The following is a 17,532-nucleotide window of genomic DNA, read 5'->3' as shown; positions in this document are numbered from 1 at the left end:
TGGCAGAACACGCCGCGTGGCTGTTCCTGGCGTCCCCTCTCTGACCACTTCCTTGTTCCTGGGCTCCACTGGTAGATCCCTCGTCAGCTTTGGAGTGTGCACAAGGCTCCACCTGGAAGTAGTTCGCTCCTCATCCAAACATACTTCTGAGGAGGGGCAGCCTTTCTCTTGCCTACTTCTGGGTAGCGCAGAAGGTTTGCACTCAACTACTAACCTAAAGATTGGGGGTTCAAACTCACCCAGCGGCACCACAGAAGAAAGGCCTGGCAACCTGCTTCCATAAAGACTACAGCCAAGAAAACACTATAGAGCAATTCTACTCTGTAACAAGTGGGGTCACCACAAGTCGGAATCGACTCCACAGCAATGAGTTTGGCTTTTTTGCTTTTTCATGTTTTTTTTCAGTCAATGGGCAGGGTCATCAGACTGAATTATTCTTGGTTGTTGCTCACTCTTGGGCCTGGCCCTGGAAAAAGCATAAACAGGGTGAAGTCCTGGCCCTCCTCGGGGTCTCTTGGGCCTGTCCCTCGACCATGTCCCGCCAGCCATGCCAACACACCCACCTGTAAGAATGACAGTTTCCATGAAGGTGGACTGAGCACGTGCCCCGACTGACGCCTCTTGTCTGGGTGTGATTATTAACAGTGCCCCCATTCTCATCGTCTCACTGTCTCACTGGGGGTGGGAAATTATCTGACCCCCCCAGGGCAGTCTGGAGTCCTGGCAGAGCTTTGGGTGTAAACCTGAGCCACATTTCTGATTCCCTCTGTAATTCTGAGTACATCACTCCCTCATCTAGACCTCAATTCAGGGAAATCTAGGGAGAAAGTTGGATTGAAAGTTGGCACCCCCGTAAGACACTAAGAAGATCAGAAGGGCAGGCTTGGAGCTGAGCTGTTTAGGGTTGGGGCTGGTGAAGGCTCAGGGGCCCCATTGCAGTATATCAGAAGAGTTAGAGTGAAGGAAGGTTTCCCGGCCCCTTGTGCACACGCTGTGGCTGTGAGGTATCGCCTAAGTCAGCCTTATGTGTCACGAGGAAACAGGGCGTGAAAACCATGAAACATGATCATTTCCTTTCAGGATGCCTGCCTATGACTTCAACTGGTGGTATTCTTTGTACTTTATAACCTACATCATCATCAACACCTATATCTTCATGTCCGTCTTTCTGGCTGTGATCTACAACAATTACAGGAAGCACTTGAAGGTATGGTGTGTGAACTGGGGGGCCCAGTGGGCTGGCACCTGGGCTGGGCGCAGTGGCAGGGAGGGCTGGCAAATGCATTTGCTAAGTGTTTTAAAGTGTCCTTTATACATTTACTTTGGTAGGCCTGCAGGCTTGCTTGGTGTCTCGGTCCCTTCTGCTCAGCGGGACCAGTCTTGGTGAGGGGTCTGACAATGTGTCTGAAGAGATACTGAAGGGCAGAGAATGAAGCCAGGGTGTGGACCCCCTGTGTGCAATGTCAGATCCTTGCTCTCTTTCTTGCTCTTAGCTTGTCAGGTAGCTCGTGGCTCCTTGAAACATTCTGTATATGATTGGGGCTTGAGGGTGCTCTCCAAGATTATGACTCCTTTTCCCTCAAACAGGAGCAGAGTCTTGTTAAGCCAACAGCCTTTATCCTGCCACCTGCCTGTTTATGTTTGGAGAGCTCCTGAGTACCTGGGTAGAAGGATGCGTTGTTTGTGGCCTGGTATCCACTGGGACGCCTCAGATACCTCATCTGCCGCCCCGCCCCCCCACCACTGCCACCCACCTGTGCAGACCTCTGTTTGGCCGTTTCTTCTATTGTAAAACCAGTCACAGAGAGACGCCGTCCACCAAAGGGTGATTTTCCTCAAGGAAGGGCACAGGTCAAAAATTTTGATCCTTCAGCTTTTTGGTTCTTCAGCTTTTCATTGCTTAGGGCTCTTCACACCAGGGACAAGAAGAAAATGGGGGGAAACTTCAGCATCTGCGGCTAAGGAGGAGGTGGCGCGGCATTCTGGGATTTGGCCAAACTGGGCTTTGAAGGTGTCTGGCTATCTCCAGGTCCTGAGGCAGGAACAGGGGACCCAATAAGCAAGGTATACACGGTCTTGCTTGCACTTACTTACTAATCTGTAGTGTGTAAAATCACCTGTTTTTCACCACATCAAAAACGTGGTGAAAACCATGTGAAATTTCACACTAGAGTTTAGTAAATAAGCACAAGCCCGTGCATACCTTGCTTGCTGGGCAATCCACCCCCGCTGAGAAGTCTATACCGTGGAGCCTCTACCGCCCCTGATCCCGAGGCCAGGCCTCCTGGAGGCCCTGCTGCCTCTGACTTCCTTCTGGGTGGAAAGCCACCATCCCAGGGAGTCTGTAGTGCCTCTCCTGCTTCACAGCCGGACAGACTGTTGCTATGCCCGTCCCTTCCCCCAAGGACGTGTCTCTTTTGGCAACACTCCTGGGAAATCCATCTTCTGCGACATGGGTGTGTCAGCAAACATTGAATGTGCCTTATGTGCCAGGCACCATACAAGTTTCCAAGGATTCAGAGATGATTAAGACATAGCCCTTGCCCTTTAAGGACTTACCGTCTAGCTGTGTAAGCAATTAAGTGATGGCGGTACTGGGTGATAGGCCTACTGAGAGCACTAGGGCAGGCGTGAAGGTGGGAGGGCTGATTGTTACCTGAGGATGGCTGTTAGGCCTCTCTGCCCTTCTGGAAGATTCCATGTGTCAGGCCAGGTGGCAGCTCCAGGCAGCCGGACCTGTTCTTCCTGCTCTGGACCACGTCCTTCTGGGCCGCGTCCTTCTGGGCCGCGTCCTTCTGGGCCGCGTCCTTCTGGGCCGCGTCCTTCTGGGCCGCGTCCTTCTGGGCCGCGTCCTTCTGGGCCGCGTCCTTCTGGGCCGCGTCCTTCCGGGCCGCGTCTATCCTAATTTCACTTCCCTGACTTTCTGCCTCCTCCTCTCTCCTTCTTGACTTAATGGTGGACCTCTCTTCTTTCTTCCCCTTGGTCTCTTTCCCCTATCAGCAGCATACCTGATTTCTACCCCTTCTGGAATCTTCCTCCCCCTGGGCAGAGTGACGTTGGGAGCTGTCTGCCTCCCGTTGCTCTGTTTTTCACCACACAGATTATCCTTTGTGTGCTCCCACATTCAGACTTGGTTCGTGCACAGAGGGGTTAGCCGAATAGACCTGGAATTGGGAAGGGATTATACACCTTGCTTGCTAGCAGACCCATTAGTTATTTCTCTTTGGTTTATCAATGACCTTGAAATGTTTGGGGCAAAGAAATGAAGCTTTCTTGAATCTTATAAAAAACAAAATTCTGCTTTTTTAAGAATGAGATTCGCAAGCTGGCTTACCTGAAACGTCACAAGATGATACAGGCTTTCGATATCCTGAAAGTTAAGGTGGGTTCGGAGTTTGTGGTCAAGGAGGCTGAGTGGAAGCGGCTGGCAAAGATCGTGGCTCCAAACATCAGCAGTTCCCACCTGGAACTCCTTTTGAAGATCTCTGATGAGGGGCAGAAGGGACACGTGGGTAAGACCCTTGGCCTCTAATATTTCTCTTCCTCGTTTTTCAAAAACAGGTGCTTTCTACAAGTTATGGGTGAAACCAAAATCAACAACTAACTCAGCTGCTGTCAAGTTGACTCTGACTCATGGCGACCCCATGTGTCTCAGGGCAGAACTGCGCTTTGTAGGGTTTTCAATGGCTGATTTTTTACAAGTAGATCACTGAGCCTTTCTTCTGAGGCACCTCAGGGTGGCCTCAAACCTCCAACCTTTTGATTAGCAGAGGTGCTTTTTTTTTTTAATTTTCTTAAATTATCAAATAAAAATGTATATTGGCACCCCGTGCTGGCAACGAGCAGCACTGCTCCGGGACGTCAGAGAGTGTTGGGTGTTCGGGTTCCCTTCTCATCTCTGCTCCCAAGAGCTAGGTGTGGTGTGTCTGGCACTTCAGTTCAGAGGCCCCAGACTTGGGCCAATCTGTATTTGAGATTCCTCTTTGATGTTTTACTGCCACCTCTGCTGTTTCTAGAGGATTTGGACTATGGAGGCTTGGAAAAATCTTTAGGGCTTTTCAAACTTTCTTTGACACTTGTTCTGTAAAGTGTATTCCTTGATTGCTCTTTAAAAAAATGAGCTGTTCCAAGCCCGGGGATGAGAGGTTTTAGGAGTCCTTGTCAGTCATTGTGTTCTTTTTGCACTTGAGCACCTTCTGCTTGTCCAGAAAAGACATAGGCACCTGGACATGCCCATGAGCAGTGCTTCTTTCTTAAGAAGGCCTATCTAACCATCAACAGCAAACAACACCATGATAAATGGCGAAAAGATTGAGTTTGTCAAGAATTCCGTTTTACTTGGATCCGTAATCAACACCCATGGAAGCAGCAGTCAAGAAATTAAATGATGCATTGCACTGGGCAAATCCGCTGCAAAAGGCCTCCTTAAAGTGTTGAAAAGCAAAGATGTCACTTTGAAGACTAAGGTGCACCTAACCCAAGCCAAGGTGTTTTCAATTGCCTGATAAACGTGCGAAAGCTGGGCGATGAATAAGGAAGACCAAGGAATTTGAATTACGGTTCTGGCAAAAAATACTGAATATGCCATGGACTGCCAGAACAATGAATGAATCTGTCTTGGAAGAAGTACAGCCAGAATGCTCCTTAGAATCAAGGATGATGAGACTTTGTGTCACATACTTTGAACATGTTCTCATAGAAACCAGTCCCTGGAGAAGGACATCATGCTTGGTAAGGTAAAGGGTCAGTGAAAGAGAGGAAGACCCTCGGCGAGGTGGATTGACACAGTGGCTGCAACAATGGGCTCAAACCTAGCAATGACTGTGAGGATAGCGCAGGACCAGGCAGTGTTTTGTTCTGTTGTACGTAGGGTCACTGTGAGTTGGAACTGGCTCAATGGCACCTAACAACAAAAACAAACAAATTCCTTCGTCACACAACGTCACTGTGGTTTTGATTCTCTTTGTCCTTTCTTATTCCACTGAATCTTCTGGATTGACAGATGTGAACCCACTGAGACTGATCGATTCCCTGATGATTGTGTTATTTGCTGGCTTGAGCAATATGGATTCCTATTAGCAATCCTGATTAAAAAAAAAAAAAGGTCACCCCAAATCCTATGTCAGGGCCTCAGTAACCTCAAGATGCTGGAGATCACACAACCCAGATCCTTGGATTCAAGTGATGTTACCTAATTCTCCTGAAGCTGTACCTCCACCCGAGTGGATTTTGCGTCTTTGACTATTAAGGTGTATATATGCGTATTTTCCTTCTAACTTTGAAGACCTGGGAACTTGGCGAATCCTAAGGTATCTGAACAACATTACTTGCTCCATATTCTCTGTTAGTAATCCAACTCAGCCCTTTTCTTTCCATATTTGTTAAGTTTTGTGTTTCTTCATTTAACACTGGGTTTAGGTCTTAACAGCTCTTAGGAATATTTAAAATAACAACATGGGCATTTGATGCCACCCAAGGCTTTGATTGGGGCTCCTCACTCAGATGACGCTGTGCTTCTGGCAAGTCCAAGGCCTTTTCATTCGTGGAAAGTTCTGCACTGTCTCTCCTGCACACACCACACCATGAGGCCACCCAAAATAACCGTGATGCTTAGTTTATTTCCGAAAACAGAAATGGACACCTAACGTTCACAAATTGCCCTAAACGAGAATTCTTCCAGGGTTTTAAAACTCATGCCCCAATCCTTGGTGGCTGTCTCAGCTACACCTGATTTGCACCCGCAGTTTATTTTAGCAACTTTCTTCAGCTTTCCAAAGCATTCAACTTAGTTTTCGAAAAAGCAGCCACGCTCTTGGTACATTCTGATTTTGTCCACTTAGGTGATATTTCCTTAAGCTGTAGCTATTTGAATTCAAGCACAAACAGGCTTGGGAATCAGTTCAGTAGACTTGTGGTCTCCATACCACCCAGCCGGTGGGCACAGAGGTGCTGGGGCAGCGGAGAGTAGCCTGCTGGCCCTGGGCATTCGGACGGCCTGGACAGCATCAGCTCCTCAGCTGGGTGGGTCTGGTCAGCCACTGTACTTTGACCTGGGGTGGCGGGTGAGCTCACTGTAGAAGCTGTGGGTATGAGTGAGTCCTTGAGAAGGGTTAGAGGGAGGGTGAGCAGAAAAGATGGTAAGGGTTCAGGTGGAAGGTGTGGATGACCTTCGGGCCTAGAAGGCTTCACGGAAGGGAGGGGAAGTGGGGACAAGGCTGGAGAGGTGGGTTATGGCAGACACTGAGAGTAGCCATGGCCTCTGAGGAGGAAAGCAGTGTGGCAGGTAGGTTGTAAGATGGCGGTACCTGCTAACTGGGAAAATCACAGTCAGCTGACTTGGGTTGGCTGAGGGGCTGAGTGAGGGTAGACAGGAGGCCTGGGGATGGAGGGCAGACTCTGCCACTCCGTGACTTCTTGGCCTTCGGAGGCTTTAGGTCTTCATCTATGAAAGAAGACCCAAGAGTCTCTGCCAGCTTGACTTTACCCTTTAGACTTTTGGGTTAGTGGCCATGAATTTTGGGTTGTTTTTGCGTTGCAGACAAAACAAACTTTATACGCTTGGCTGACCTCCTCAATATCCAGGTGGTCACCATGGACGTCAAGAGACATCCCCTGGAAGCTTGGATGCCACAAGTGTACACGTCGTCATTGAGCCTTTTCATCCAAAAGATGGTCCAGCACAGGCAAGTCAGATGTGGCTGCTTTTCTCTCTGGTTGCCTTAAAAAACAAGGACTTTGCTCGTGCCGTCTGGACGGAATGGGCTTCACCCTCAGAGCCGTAAATCACCCCCTGCTCACTGCTTTTGGCGCATCAGGAGACGTTGTGGGTACGCTATGTTTGACCTTGCCAAAAGGACAGGCTTCTAGAGTGTGCTTGCTTCTGCCCTGTTTCCTAAGACGTTTAAGGGCACAGGCTAGATGTGCTTTCTGGGCGGGTGAAGCTGACAGCTCTGAAGTCCAGCCCACCAGGGTCAACATCAAGTTCAAGTTCAGGTCGGATACGGCACTTTGATTCTGAGAGTCGTGTGGTCAGAACTCAGCAGCTGGAGTTACTGGGATGATTGTTAAGGAGGCAATTAGTGGTTTCTATAATTTATGCTCTTATAGTGATTTAAACATGTAAAGTTTTATTTTCTGGTAGATAATCATTTATCCTGGTTTGAGATCTTGCTATTAATATATGCGGCCTGGAATGCCAATATCATCAGAGACTCATCCTCAGCCATGGTGGCCTCCTGCTTTCTTTGAATTTTATAAAAACGAACGATTCAGAAGTCCTTGAAATTATCTCAGTCTATGAAGTACCCCTTTTCGCTTCTCGTGTTTTATGTTTATCAAAGCCCTTTAGGTAGAGGTTCCTTCCTGTTAATATCAGCATTGAGCCACTGACGTTCCTCACATGAAGGGTGTTTGCATGTCCGTGAGTGACACCCAGTCTACAGCTTCACAGAAAGCCCTGGGGCGGACCCCTCCTGTCCCCCTGTAGCCATATTGTACCCATTATTCTCTGGAGCACAGGGGAAAGCCACCTGAGCTACCTGGCCTGCTCTGGAACGGAAGGTTGAATGAAAGCTAGCTATCCTAGTTTTTCATCCACTTTCACCTGAAACGTGCTGAGGAGGACGGGGGTGTCAGTCCTGTAGAAAGCTCCATGTCTATTAGGGGTAAAGGGTTTTCAGAACCTTAGTTAAGGATGTTAATTTTCTGGGGACAAGCAGTAGAGGTGCGACTATCCTGTACTAAACCCCAAGCTCTTTCCCTGTCCCCCACTACCCAATTCTCCCTAAGCTTTCCACTGATCACAGGTACTGTGCCCCCAAAAGGAGCCGGGGAATACCATGGCCTTATCCCCTCCCCTCCCTCTGCCTTCATTTTATTCTCCAGAGAAGGGCCGTGCAGCGTTGGTGGGAGGCAGGGGTGCTTTAGGGCTCTGGCTGTGCTGGAGCCTTCAGTAGACGAGGAGTGTGTGTGTGTGTGTGTGTATGTGTGTGTGTGTGTGATCCTGTATTCATCATGGTTCCAGGAAGCACAGTAGATGGGGTGTGTGTGTGTGTTTGTGTGTGTGTGATCCTATATTCATCATGGCTTCAGAAAGCACAGTAGATGAGGGGTGTGTGTTTGTGTGTGTGGGATCCTGCATTCATCATGGTTCCAGGAAGCACAGTAGCCCCAGTGGGGTTCTGAGCAGGTTCACACTTCTTTCACTAAAATTCAGGGTGACAGGGTCTCTTTTTCCCCCTCATGCCAGGATTTTTGTCTGGATTTATGATGTCATCATTCTCATAAATGCCGTTTTCATCGCTCTGGATGAGAAAAATGCCCTCATCTCCTATGCAGAATGGCTCTTCCTCTCTCTCTACATCACTGAGATCCTCCTGAAACTGTACACGTATGAGCCCAGAGCCTATTTTGGAAGGAAGCAGTTCTGGAACTGGCAAGTGCACGTGTCCTGGGGAGGGAAGGAGGTTGTCAGGAAAGAGAAGGGGCTCGCTATTTGGGGAACGTGGTTGTAGTCCTCCAAGCTCCAGGGAGGAGAAGGGGCTCACAATTTGGGAAACATGGTTGTAGTTCTCCAAGCTCCATCTCCCTGGATCTGAGGAATCTGATAATGAAATGTGGGGGTGGGAGACACCTGGCTTAGTAAAAACTGTTCTTCATGATATGAGTTTGAACTGACTAGCTAAAATTAGAATATAAGTCATGGCGTCTTGGATTTGGAAAGGGTCTTAAAACATCATACCCAGTGAGGCAGTTCCTTCCACAGCTCCTTGGCCTGCTCTCCAGTCTCACTGTCTGAAAACTAGGCCAGCATGGCCAGACAACAGGACTGTCAGCAAGCCCTCCCTTGGGCTGCATGTGTCTCCCCCGGACCTTCTCTCCTCCAGGCTCTGTACCTCCAAGTCTAGAGCTACCGCCCACTGGCTGCAGCAGCTGCTGCTGGGTGCTCAGTGTACGGCTGTATCGAGTGCCACTGTGTGTCAGGCACGCGGGGACCCAGTCCTGTCTTAAGCAGTACACAGCTTGTGGGGGCGGATCCCTGTAATGACGACTCTAAGTGCTGGGAGCTGCATTATGGTGGACGTGTGGTCTAAGGGGAACCCGTCAGCAGCGTCCTGTGTTTATGGTGGATGTGTGGTCTAAGGGGAACCCGTTAGGAGCGTCCTGAACTTATGGTGGACGTGTGGTCTAAGGGGAACCCGTTAGCAGCGTCCTGAGCTTATGGCGGATGTGTGGTCTAAGGGGAACCCGTTAGCAGTGTCCTGAGCTTTCTTGTCTCTTGGGATTATTGTCAGAAGCAAAAGTAACAACTTGATGAATTTTTTTTTTTCAATTAAAAAAGTTACAATGCATTTGGTACAGTTAATACCAAGAAACATTACACTATGTGTTCTGCAAATGTGTCAAAGTATCCTTACAAGTGTATAGTTATTTGGGAAGGCGTGTGAGGCGACGTGAATTGGCTGATTCCTTGCACACTCCCTCGGGCAATGCCTTGTGAACCACCCTTGGATTGTTGTTCAAATGAGTGTTTCTTGATTCATATTTCCTGTCCTAAAAATTATGTAAATCAATTCAAAAAATTTTATACATTTTCTATTGTGGCAAATACGTATGTAACAAATGGTTTGCCTTTTCATTGTTTTTTTTCACATTGACAATTCAATGACATTGTACCCCTTGCCATGGAGTTGATTCCGACTCATAGCGACCTTATAGGACAGAGTAGAACTGCCCCATAGAGTTTCCAAGGAGTGGCTGGTAGATTTGAACTGCCGACCTTTTGGCTTGCAGCCGAGCTCTTAACCACTGGGGCATCAGAGCTTCTTAGTGACATTAGTTATGTTTACCATGTTGTTTAACCATTATTGTGATCCACTTTTTTATGGCTGGGTCATTGCTTTGCATAAGACACAGGATTAGACGTTTTCTCAGAAGCCATCGTGTCCTGACTTGGCAGGCCTCTCCCTTGACTCATAACTGAGTTTGCTTTTCCACTGTCAGGTTTGACACACTGATCATCATTGCAGCCCTGGTGGCCACAGTGGCCAATGCCACCATCCAGTCAGGTCAGTGCCCCTCCCAGGATCGCATGTTTAATCAGTAGTCACTGTCGGACATTCACTGGGTTCCTCTGAGAAGTCTGGGGTGAGGGGGTGGGGCATAGGAGAGAATTATTAAAAATGTTACATGTTCTTGGAGGGGGGGTTCATCTCCCCTAAGAGTCATGAAGGCTGGCAGCGTTGTTTGTTTTTGGCTTTATTTTAGAGATTTTGTTTGTAGATATCCATCAGGCAAATACTCACCTGGTATCTCCTCTGCAGAGCTGGCTCTCGATCTCAGGGTTGACCTCTACACCTTTGACCCAATGCCCACCTCCACCCCCATCCAGATGCCAGCCATGGCAGGTGTGGCCTCTGCCTAATTCGACGGAATCCAGGAGCAAGTGGAGCCCTCTCCGCCGTCCCCATCCACCACCTTCTCTTCACCTTCCTCATATGCCACCCCCACGCATACTCCTTCCTGTAGGGGCAGGCAGGCTCCCTCGGGGCAGTGCAGCCTCTAACCGTAACTATGTGAAAGGGTGCCAGGAAGGAAGGGCTCGTTGGAGCAGGTTCTCCTGCAGAACTGGGTCCATGTTCACTTAATGCGGATCTGAGGCCTACACCCACAAATAGCCCAGTATGGCTCCCCGTCCTGTGACTCTGGCACTGGGGTGGAGGGGAGAAGGGGAGGAACCTTGGTTGCCCACTCAGCTGACTGGGCTTTGCTTTACGGCATAGTCCTCCTTTCCTTCTTGCTTGGAACCACTGTCCTGTTCTGGAAGTGACACCCAGTTGTTCTCCGGCATTGAGAGCTTACACCTCGTTGATGAGGGGCAACACAGAGGCTTCAGCAAACAGGATGTTTAGATGACTGTGTTCTATTTCCAGCAAGCAGACGCAGCAGCCAGCAGATACTGGACATTGTCCTGGTGTTGAGGGTGCTCCGGCTCCTAAGGGTCATCGTCAGCATAGAGAGGTAGGGACGAAGCCACGGGAAATTGCTGCCCTTGGGTGCCTCTCCACACTGGAGGCCGGGTGGAAGGAATGCCTGCCTCGACTAGATGCTCCCCGCTAGGAGCCCTGAACGTGCCTGTGTAGAGGAGCTGGGGTTCTCTAGGAGCATGGTGGGGGCGGCGGTGGGGAGCATTAGAGGATGTGTGGAGAGCATGCAAAGGGCAGCTCCCGAGCAGGGATTTTGTCATGAGTCACTTTCATCTCTGTGTCCCCCTACAGGCTCCTTTGTGCCTGCACCATTAGGCTGTGACTAAATAGCAGTCTGTGACGGCAGCTAACGTTACTGAGAAGCAACCAAACGCCAGGCCCTGTGCTGAGCACTGTCTTGTTAAATCTACCAACAACCCCTGTTGTGTCATTGCTAGTTTACAGGTGACGACACTGACAGTCGGCCAGGTGCACAGTCAGAAAGGTGCAAGCCCAGGAGACTGACCCTGAAACCTGGATAAGCGCAACCCCCTAATTCCTTCCCAGGATGGCACGGGTGACTCCTCCGTCAGAGAACTGGCCTGTTCCCAGAGAAAGTTTTCAGTTGTCAGCATGGGCCTCCAAAGCCCATTGTCGTCGAGTTGATTCCAACTCATAGCGACCCTGTAGGACAGAGTAGAACTGCCCCGTAGGGGTCCCAAGGAGTGCCTGGTGGATTCAAATAGGCCGCCAGGACCCCTAAAGCAGCCTTGATTTTGATGGAGATGAGGTGGGGAGAGAAGTTGGTGACACTAGTTTTTCAGCCTCCACACCTGTTCATGTCTTATTAGTGAAAACAAACAAACCAGTTGCAGTCGAGACAATTCTGACTCCTGGCAACCCCATGCGTTGCAGAGTAGAACTGCAGTCCGTAGGGTTTTCAAGGCTGTGATCTTTCAGACGCAGATTGCTGGGCCTTTCTTCTGCGGCGCCTCTGGGTGTGTTCAAACTGCCAACCTTTAGGTTAGTAGTTGAGCTCTTGGCCATTTATGCCACCCAGGGTTTGTAATTACCTTTCTTACATTTTTCAAGACTGCCTTGCTTTGATCTGAGAGAAACTGCAAGCTAACCCCTTTCCCAGCTTGGCAGATGGAGCGATACGACAACATCGTAAAGGCCAATTACTGAAACATTTAAACACAGGACCGGGGAGAGCGGGGCATTAAACTAAAACATGCTGGTTTGGTTCCAGTTTTATTTTAAATCTTCCCTTTTGCTTTGCCTCGGGAACCTTGTCTTATCCCAGATTCCGGGTGATAGTGACCACCTTGATTAACATCGGCCCCACGATGCTGACGTTTGGTGGACTTGTCTTGGTAAGTGACTGCTCACGCCGCTACTCTTTGTGAAATGAGTTTATTCTTAACAACACTTAATGCACCTTATTTTAAGTAACACAAAGAAAGGGAGAGTAAGTAGATGAGATTCAACTAATTTCCAGTGGCAATAAAGTATCACGTTTTCTGGAAACAATGGAATGTATTAGTTAAGGTGTACTGGCTGCCGTAATAAACACAAAATCCATGGACTAACCCAGTTACGTTTCTTTTTCACTAGCATGGTGGTCCAGGCAGGTGTCCCTAGCTGGCCAATGGCTCTCGGGTTCAGGCTCCTTCCCCCCCCTGGCTCTGCCCCCCAGGACTCAGAGTCTTTGTGGTGCTCATGGAGAGAATGCACCTGCTCCTCACCTGTTCCCATACCGCGTCCACGCTCACCCAGTGTGAGAACACGGCCATGGGCTGCGAGGGGCTGGGTGCCTGCCACTCAGGGACAAGTCTGCATGTGGGCGGGGAAGCATGAACACTGGTGGCTACCCTGCCATGGAGTGTTTGGAGTGTTTTTATAATAATAAATTCAATTACTATAGAATAAAAAGTAGGCTTTCAGTCACCTGTTCTTGTCTCCATACTCCTCTTTCCCAGAGACAGTCATCGTTAAGAGGTTCGTTACTCTTCCTGAATATTTCTGTGCCTGCGACAACTGTATCAGGCCCGTGCATGTGTGTGTCCAGTTTATTATTTACCCAAATGGACAATTCATACAAAATGCCGTTGCACAAGTTTGTCCTACTTCATGTTTCTGTTGTATGTTCAGGAGGACACGCCCAGCCACGGAATCTCTGCCCTGATTGCAAAGTTTCCACACAGGGACGATACACTGTGTGCCCAATCTGCCCCTCTGCGGACAGGCTTTGAATAAGGGACGTTTATCATGATGTCCCATCCTTGTACATGCATCTTAAAAAAATATATTTATTTATTTATTTATTTATTTTTTTAAGATACCTGTGCCTATTTCAGTGTATCTCTTTTATGGATTCCTAGAACTAAGTCAAAGGTAAATGTGTTTAAAATCTGGGTGTCGTCAGCTGCTGTCAAGTTGGCCCCATGCACATAGGGATGGGACCGTTGTGATCCACAGGGTTTTCACTGACTGGCTTCAGAAGTAGATCATCAGGCCTTGTTTTTAGGCTGGTTTTTAGCCTGGAAGCTCCGCTGAATCCTGTTCAGTGTCACAGCAACAGGCAAGTCCCCACTGAGACAGGTGGTGGCGGAGCAGGAATTGTGTTGGCCAAGAATCAAACCCGGGTGTCTTGTGTGTGAGGCAAGAATTCTACCACTGAACCACCATGGTACCCTGGACGTCACAACTGGTTGAGCGCTCAGCTGTTAACTGAAAGTTTGGCAGCTCAAGTCCACAGAACAAAGGCCTGGAGATCTACTTCGGAAAAGTGGGCCCCTGAAAACCTGTGGCGCACAGTTCTACTTTGACACCCATGGGGTCACCATGAGTTGAAATCAACTCGGCAACTGGAAAATTTGGGTAGATGGTGCCAAATTGCCTTCCAAAGACGTACTTCCATGTAGATTTCAACGATAGTGTGTGACCACCTGGTTCCCTGCACCCCTCACCTCTGGGTTTTATTAAACGTTTCCATCCCCCCCGCCCCAAATCTGATAGGTGGGAAATGGCGTTTTGTTGTTCGACATGCATTCCATTAGTTATTATTGAGACTGAGCATCTTTCTAAGTTCTTTTGGCCAATTATGCTAATTTTTTGTTATACAGTCTATTCACATCCTTGGTTGGTCTTCTGTTCTTCTTTTTTTTTTTTTTTTATGGTTTGTAGGAGTTCTTTGCCTATTAAGGAAGCAGACCTTTGTTAGGTTGTATCATAAGGGTAGAGCAGGACCAGGCGACATTTCATTGTTATGGACACAGGTTGCCTTGAGCCGGAGCTGACTCAAACGTGACAACACGTTGTATAAAGAACAGTTATCGTGCCTTGTCCGTTGCTTGTTTTTCTGACATAAGTCTTGTTTTGTTTTGGTTGGCTGAACGAAAGTTTAAAGTTTCTAGATTTTATGTCACCCCTAGTAAGGCCAGTTTCAACCCCATTTTTCTTTCCCCCAGCTCTCTTATGACTTTATTTTTTACATTTAAAGCTTTGGTACCTTTGGGATTTATTTTGGTGTAAAGAACAAGGTAAAGACACAACTTTATTTTTCCCCCAAGAGCACTAGCTTATTATTAGTATTATTTTATTGAGTGTTTAACCCAGTGACTTGCTAGCAGCCATTGTTTCTGACTTTGTAATGAAGTCCATGGGGGATCAGTGTATGGTCCAGCTGGCCGGGCCCTCTTTCCTTCCACAGACGGCTCAGGTTTTTCTGGCCGAGGGGCCAACTCCTTCTGACCCTCTTCCTGAAGCTGCTTTGCATTGTTGGCTGGAGAAGGCAGCCTTCTCTGGTGCTTTGGCCAAGGGAATACACACAGCAGCCCTTTCTGCTGGACCCTGGAACAGGTGCTGACCAACGTCCTCAGCTGCAGGCTGTTCTTGGTTCCTCAGCTTGCTCCTTGCCCCTTGATTCTGCAGCTTTGTGTGGCCACTGAGGACTGGGCATCTCCCCTCCCAGGTGGTCTACTATACTGATGACGGGGTATCTCCCCTCCTAGGTGGTCCACTATATTGTAGGTGGTCTACTATACTAACAATGGGGTATCTCCCCTCCTAGGTGGTCTACTATACATTTGCTATCATTGGGATGGAAATGTTCCATGGCAAAGTCCAGTTCTTTGACTCCAATTTCACCACTCCTGGTGCTCTGGTATGTGGGAACCCAGCCTTAAAAGATACAGCCTTCGCCCGAGACAGATACTGCAAGAACAACTTCAACGACCTTGCCTCGTCCTTCATCGTGCTGATGGAGCTCACAGTGGTTAACCAGTGGCACAATATCCTTCCAAGAAGGAGCAGGGTTCACAGAGGGGCTGCATGCTGCCTGGAAGTTACTTCAGGGAGGAGAATTAATTACGGTGTCCTTGGGCTTAGGGGGTGTGCCACGTCGCTCGGAGGTTTGGTTCCTTAGCTGCCTACTCATTGCGGGCGGCTTTGCCCTGGTCACTCATCAGGCGGCAAAGCTGTACTTCATCGCCTTCCACGTGGTGGTTGTCATCCTCATCGTTAAGTAAGTTTACCCCTGCCGTGTTGTAAATCTTAAATCTCCGTTTCCAGAATTCATAGCTGCTTACGCTTCCCTCCTAGCCTTCTCTTGTTCCACCATGGTGTGGGTTGTGGGTCTGTCTCATCTCCCCAACTAGATGCTCAACCCTGGGAGGAGGGGGTCATATTTTTGTTCAGGTTTGTGTTTCTCATAGCGTCTACCAGTGTCTTGCACATCAGCATACAGTATACATCTCACAGCCTCACCATTGCCTGAGTGGGAAGGAACTCGAGGCCCAGGCCAGTCTCCCTACCCTGTCCCCCAGAGATTTAATCACCTCTAAAACACTGCTAACCACCTCTAATAAAACATCCCTGCTGAACTGCTGTCCAGGCTCTGCCAAAATCTTTCCAACTACTGGGGCCCATCAGAACCCAAGAGATTCTGTGTTCGTGTTGTCTGTCAGGTGGGATGGACATTCATCTCCTGGTGCGTTCTCTGCACTGGTTCCAGGCCGTTCTGACCTTTCTTCCGTGGGAGAATTCAGTAAATATTTGAAGACTGCTATGATATCTCACCCCTCACAACACCTGAAGAATCTTTGATCCTTGTTCCTGGTTCCTCGTGTGACCTGACTTTGCATCCCCACTACCACCGTGACTCTCTCCCTAGATATTCTCTGGTTGTCAGCACGTGTCTCGGGGCTGGGGCCTGAAATTCTTGGGCTGACTGGGTGGCACCGAGATCCTGGCGCCTGTGTCTTCCTTGTCATGTCAGGGCTACTTTGGCCTCAAGGACCTGCTGATTTTGGTTCAAGACGCCTCAAGGAAAGTCCTGGCAGAGGGTGGGGGAAGAGGACACCCTGTGGGTGGGTCTGGTCAGGCCTGCGTGTCCAACAGTCTGAATGGAATATGTACTGGGAAGAAGATAGAAATGCTCCTTCGAGGGGTCTCACATTGGTTTCCAGAGAGCCGAGAGCCCCTGGGTAGTGCGAATGGTTAATGTACTCGGCTGCTAACTGAAAGGCTGGAGGTTTGAGTCACCCAGAGGTGCCTCAGGAGAAAGGCCTGGCAGGCCGCTTCCAAAAAAATCAGCCACTGAAAACCCTACGGACCAGAGTTCTAGTTTGTCACACATATGGGGTCTCCACGAGTCGGAATTGACTCAACGCCAACTGGGGTAGACCAAGGCAGTATGAAAATGCTTCAGGGACGTTTTCACTCCTTTCCCCTAAACAGCATGTGAGCACTGCAACAGCTCTGGGCTAAATCATCATTATTTGTCAGAAGCAGTGAAGGGTCTGCAGTTTTACCCTACACGCAAACTGATGTGATCACCTGCTGTGTGCGTGTGCTGACAGAAAACACGAGACCTTTGGGTCAGAGACAAAGACAGTTTATTAATGTGGCAGAAGCAGCAGGACTGTGTCAGTTCCCTGAGCCCCAGTCTCCGCAGGGCAATGTGGTGAGCTCCAGGTAGAGTGGGGTGTATAGTGGGAGAGAAACTCTGAAATCAGGCAGCTTTGACTTATATAGGACTGCTGGTGACTTGCCTTCCCCTCCTCTCCCCTCCCCTCCCCTCCAGAGAAGGACACAGGCCTTCCCTTTGCTCTGGAGTATCAGCACACGTCTTCTCTGGGGAGGGAGGAAGAGGGCTACTCTCTGCTACCCTGGACTGTCTCTGGGAAGGAAGGCTGTCTACACTTTACTCTCCTGGGCTATCTTCTTACACAAACATCCTTAACGGGCTGTAAATCCTTTGTCCACAGGACTGACTGTGCAGAACACGAGACAATCACGGGGAGTTGTCCCCCAACAGTTATTGGGCCTTGACTTTCCCTTAAACCATTTTCTTCCTAGTGGTCACTGTTCAAATAGGATATAAGTGAACAATGACTTTCCAAGTGCATGGAAGTCAAGAGCGGCTTCGTTTATTATTTCTCCCTCCTGGGCTGCATATTCTTTGTCTTCGTATTTGGGCTCGAATGCTCTTTAGGGCCAGGGCTCCACATCACCTGGACCACAAGCTGCCTCTACACAACTCCCCCTACCCCTTACTCTTTCT

General features: G+C 49.0%; 1 protein-coding gene across 9 annotated transcripts in view; it reads left to right on the top strand.

Moving 5' to 3' along the window:
- Positions 1-17,532, top strand: part of LOC100660436 (two pore channel protein 2-like) — a 51,257-nt gene that overhangs the window by 25,360 nt on the left and 8,365 nt on the right. For 4 of the 9 annotated variants that reach the window (XM_064268382.1, XM_064268385.1, XM_064268389.1 and 1 more), the window contains exons 8-16: positions 1,081-1,207; positions 3,311-3,512; positions 6,539-6,683; positions 8,249-8,434; positions 10,003-10,067; positions 10,932-11,019; positions 11,925-11,987; positions 12,271-12,340; positions 15,040-15,492. In XM_064268382.1, coding sequence (XP_064124452.1) covers positions 1,081-1,207; positions 3,311-3,512; positions 6,539-6,683; positions 8,249-8,434; positions 10,003-10,067; positions 10,932-11,019; positions 11,925-11,987; positions 12,271-12,340; positions 15,040-15,393 — 1,300 coding nt within the window. In that variant the 3' untranslated portion in view covers positions 15,394-15,492. Of the gene's footprint in view, positions 1-1,080; positions 1,208-3,310; positions 3,513-6,538; positions 6,684-8,248; positions 8,435-10,002; positions 10,068-10,931; positions 11,020-11,924; positions 11,988-12,270; positions 12,341-15,039; positions 15,493-15,934; positions 17,530-17,532 lie in introns of those variants that run through there. The other 5 variants (XM_064268386.1, XM_064268387.1, XM_064268383.1 and 2 more) reach the window with 4 other exon arrangements.

The sequence above is a fragment of the Loxodonta africana genome, chromosome 15 (assembly GCF_030014295.1).
Source record: "Loxodonta africana isolate mLoxAfr1 chromosome 15, mLoxAfr1.hap2, whole genome shotgun sequence".
NCBI lineage: Eukaryota > Metazoa > Chordata > Mammalia > Proboscidea > Elephantidae > Loxodonta > Loxodonta africana.
This window is presented reverse-complemented; position numbering and strand designations above follow the sequence as displayed.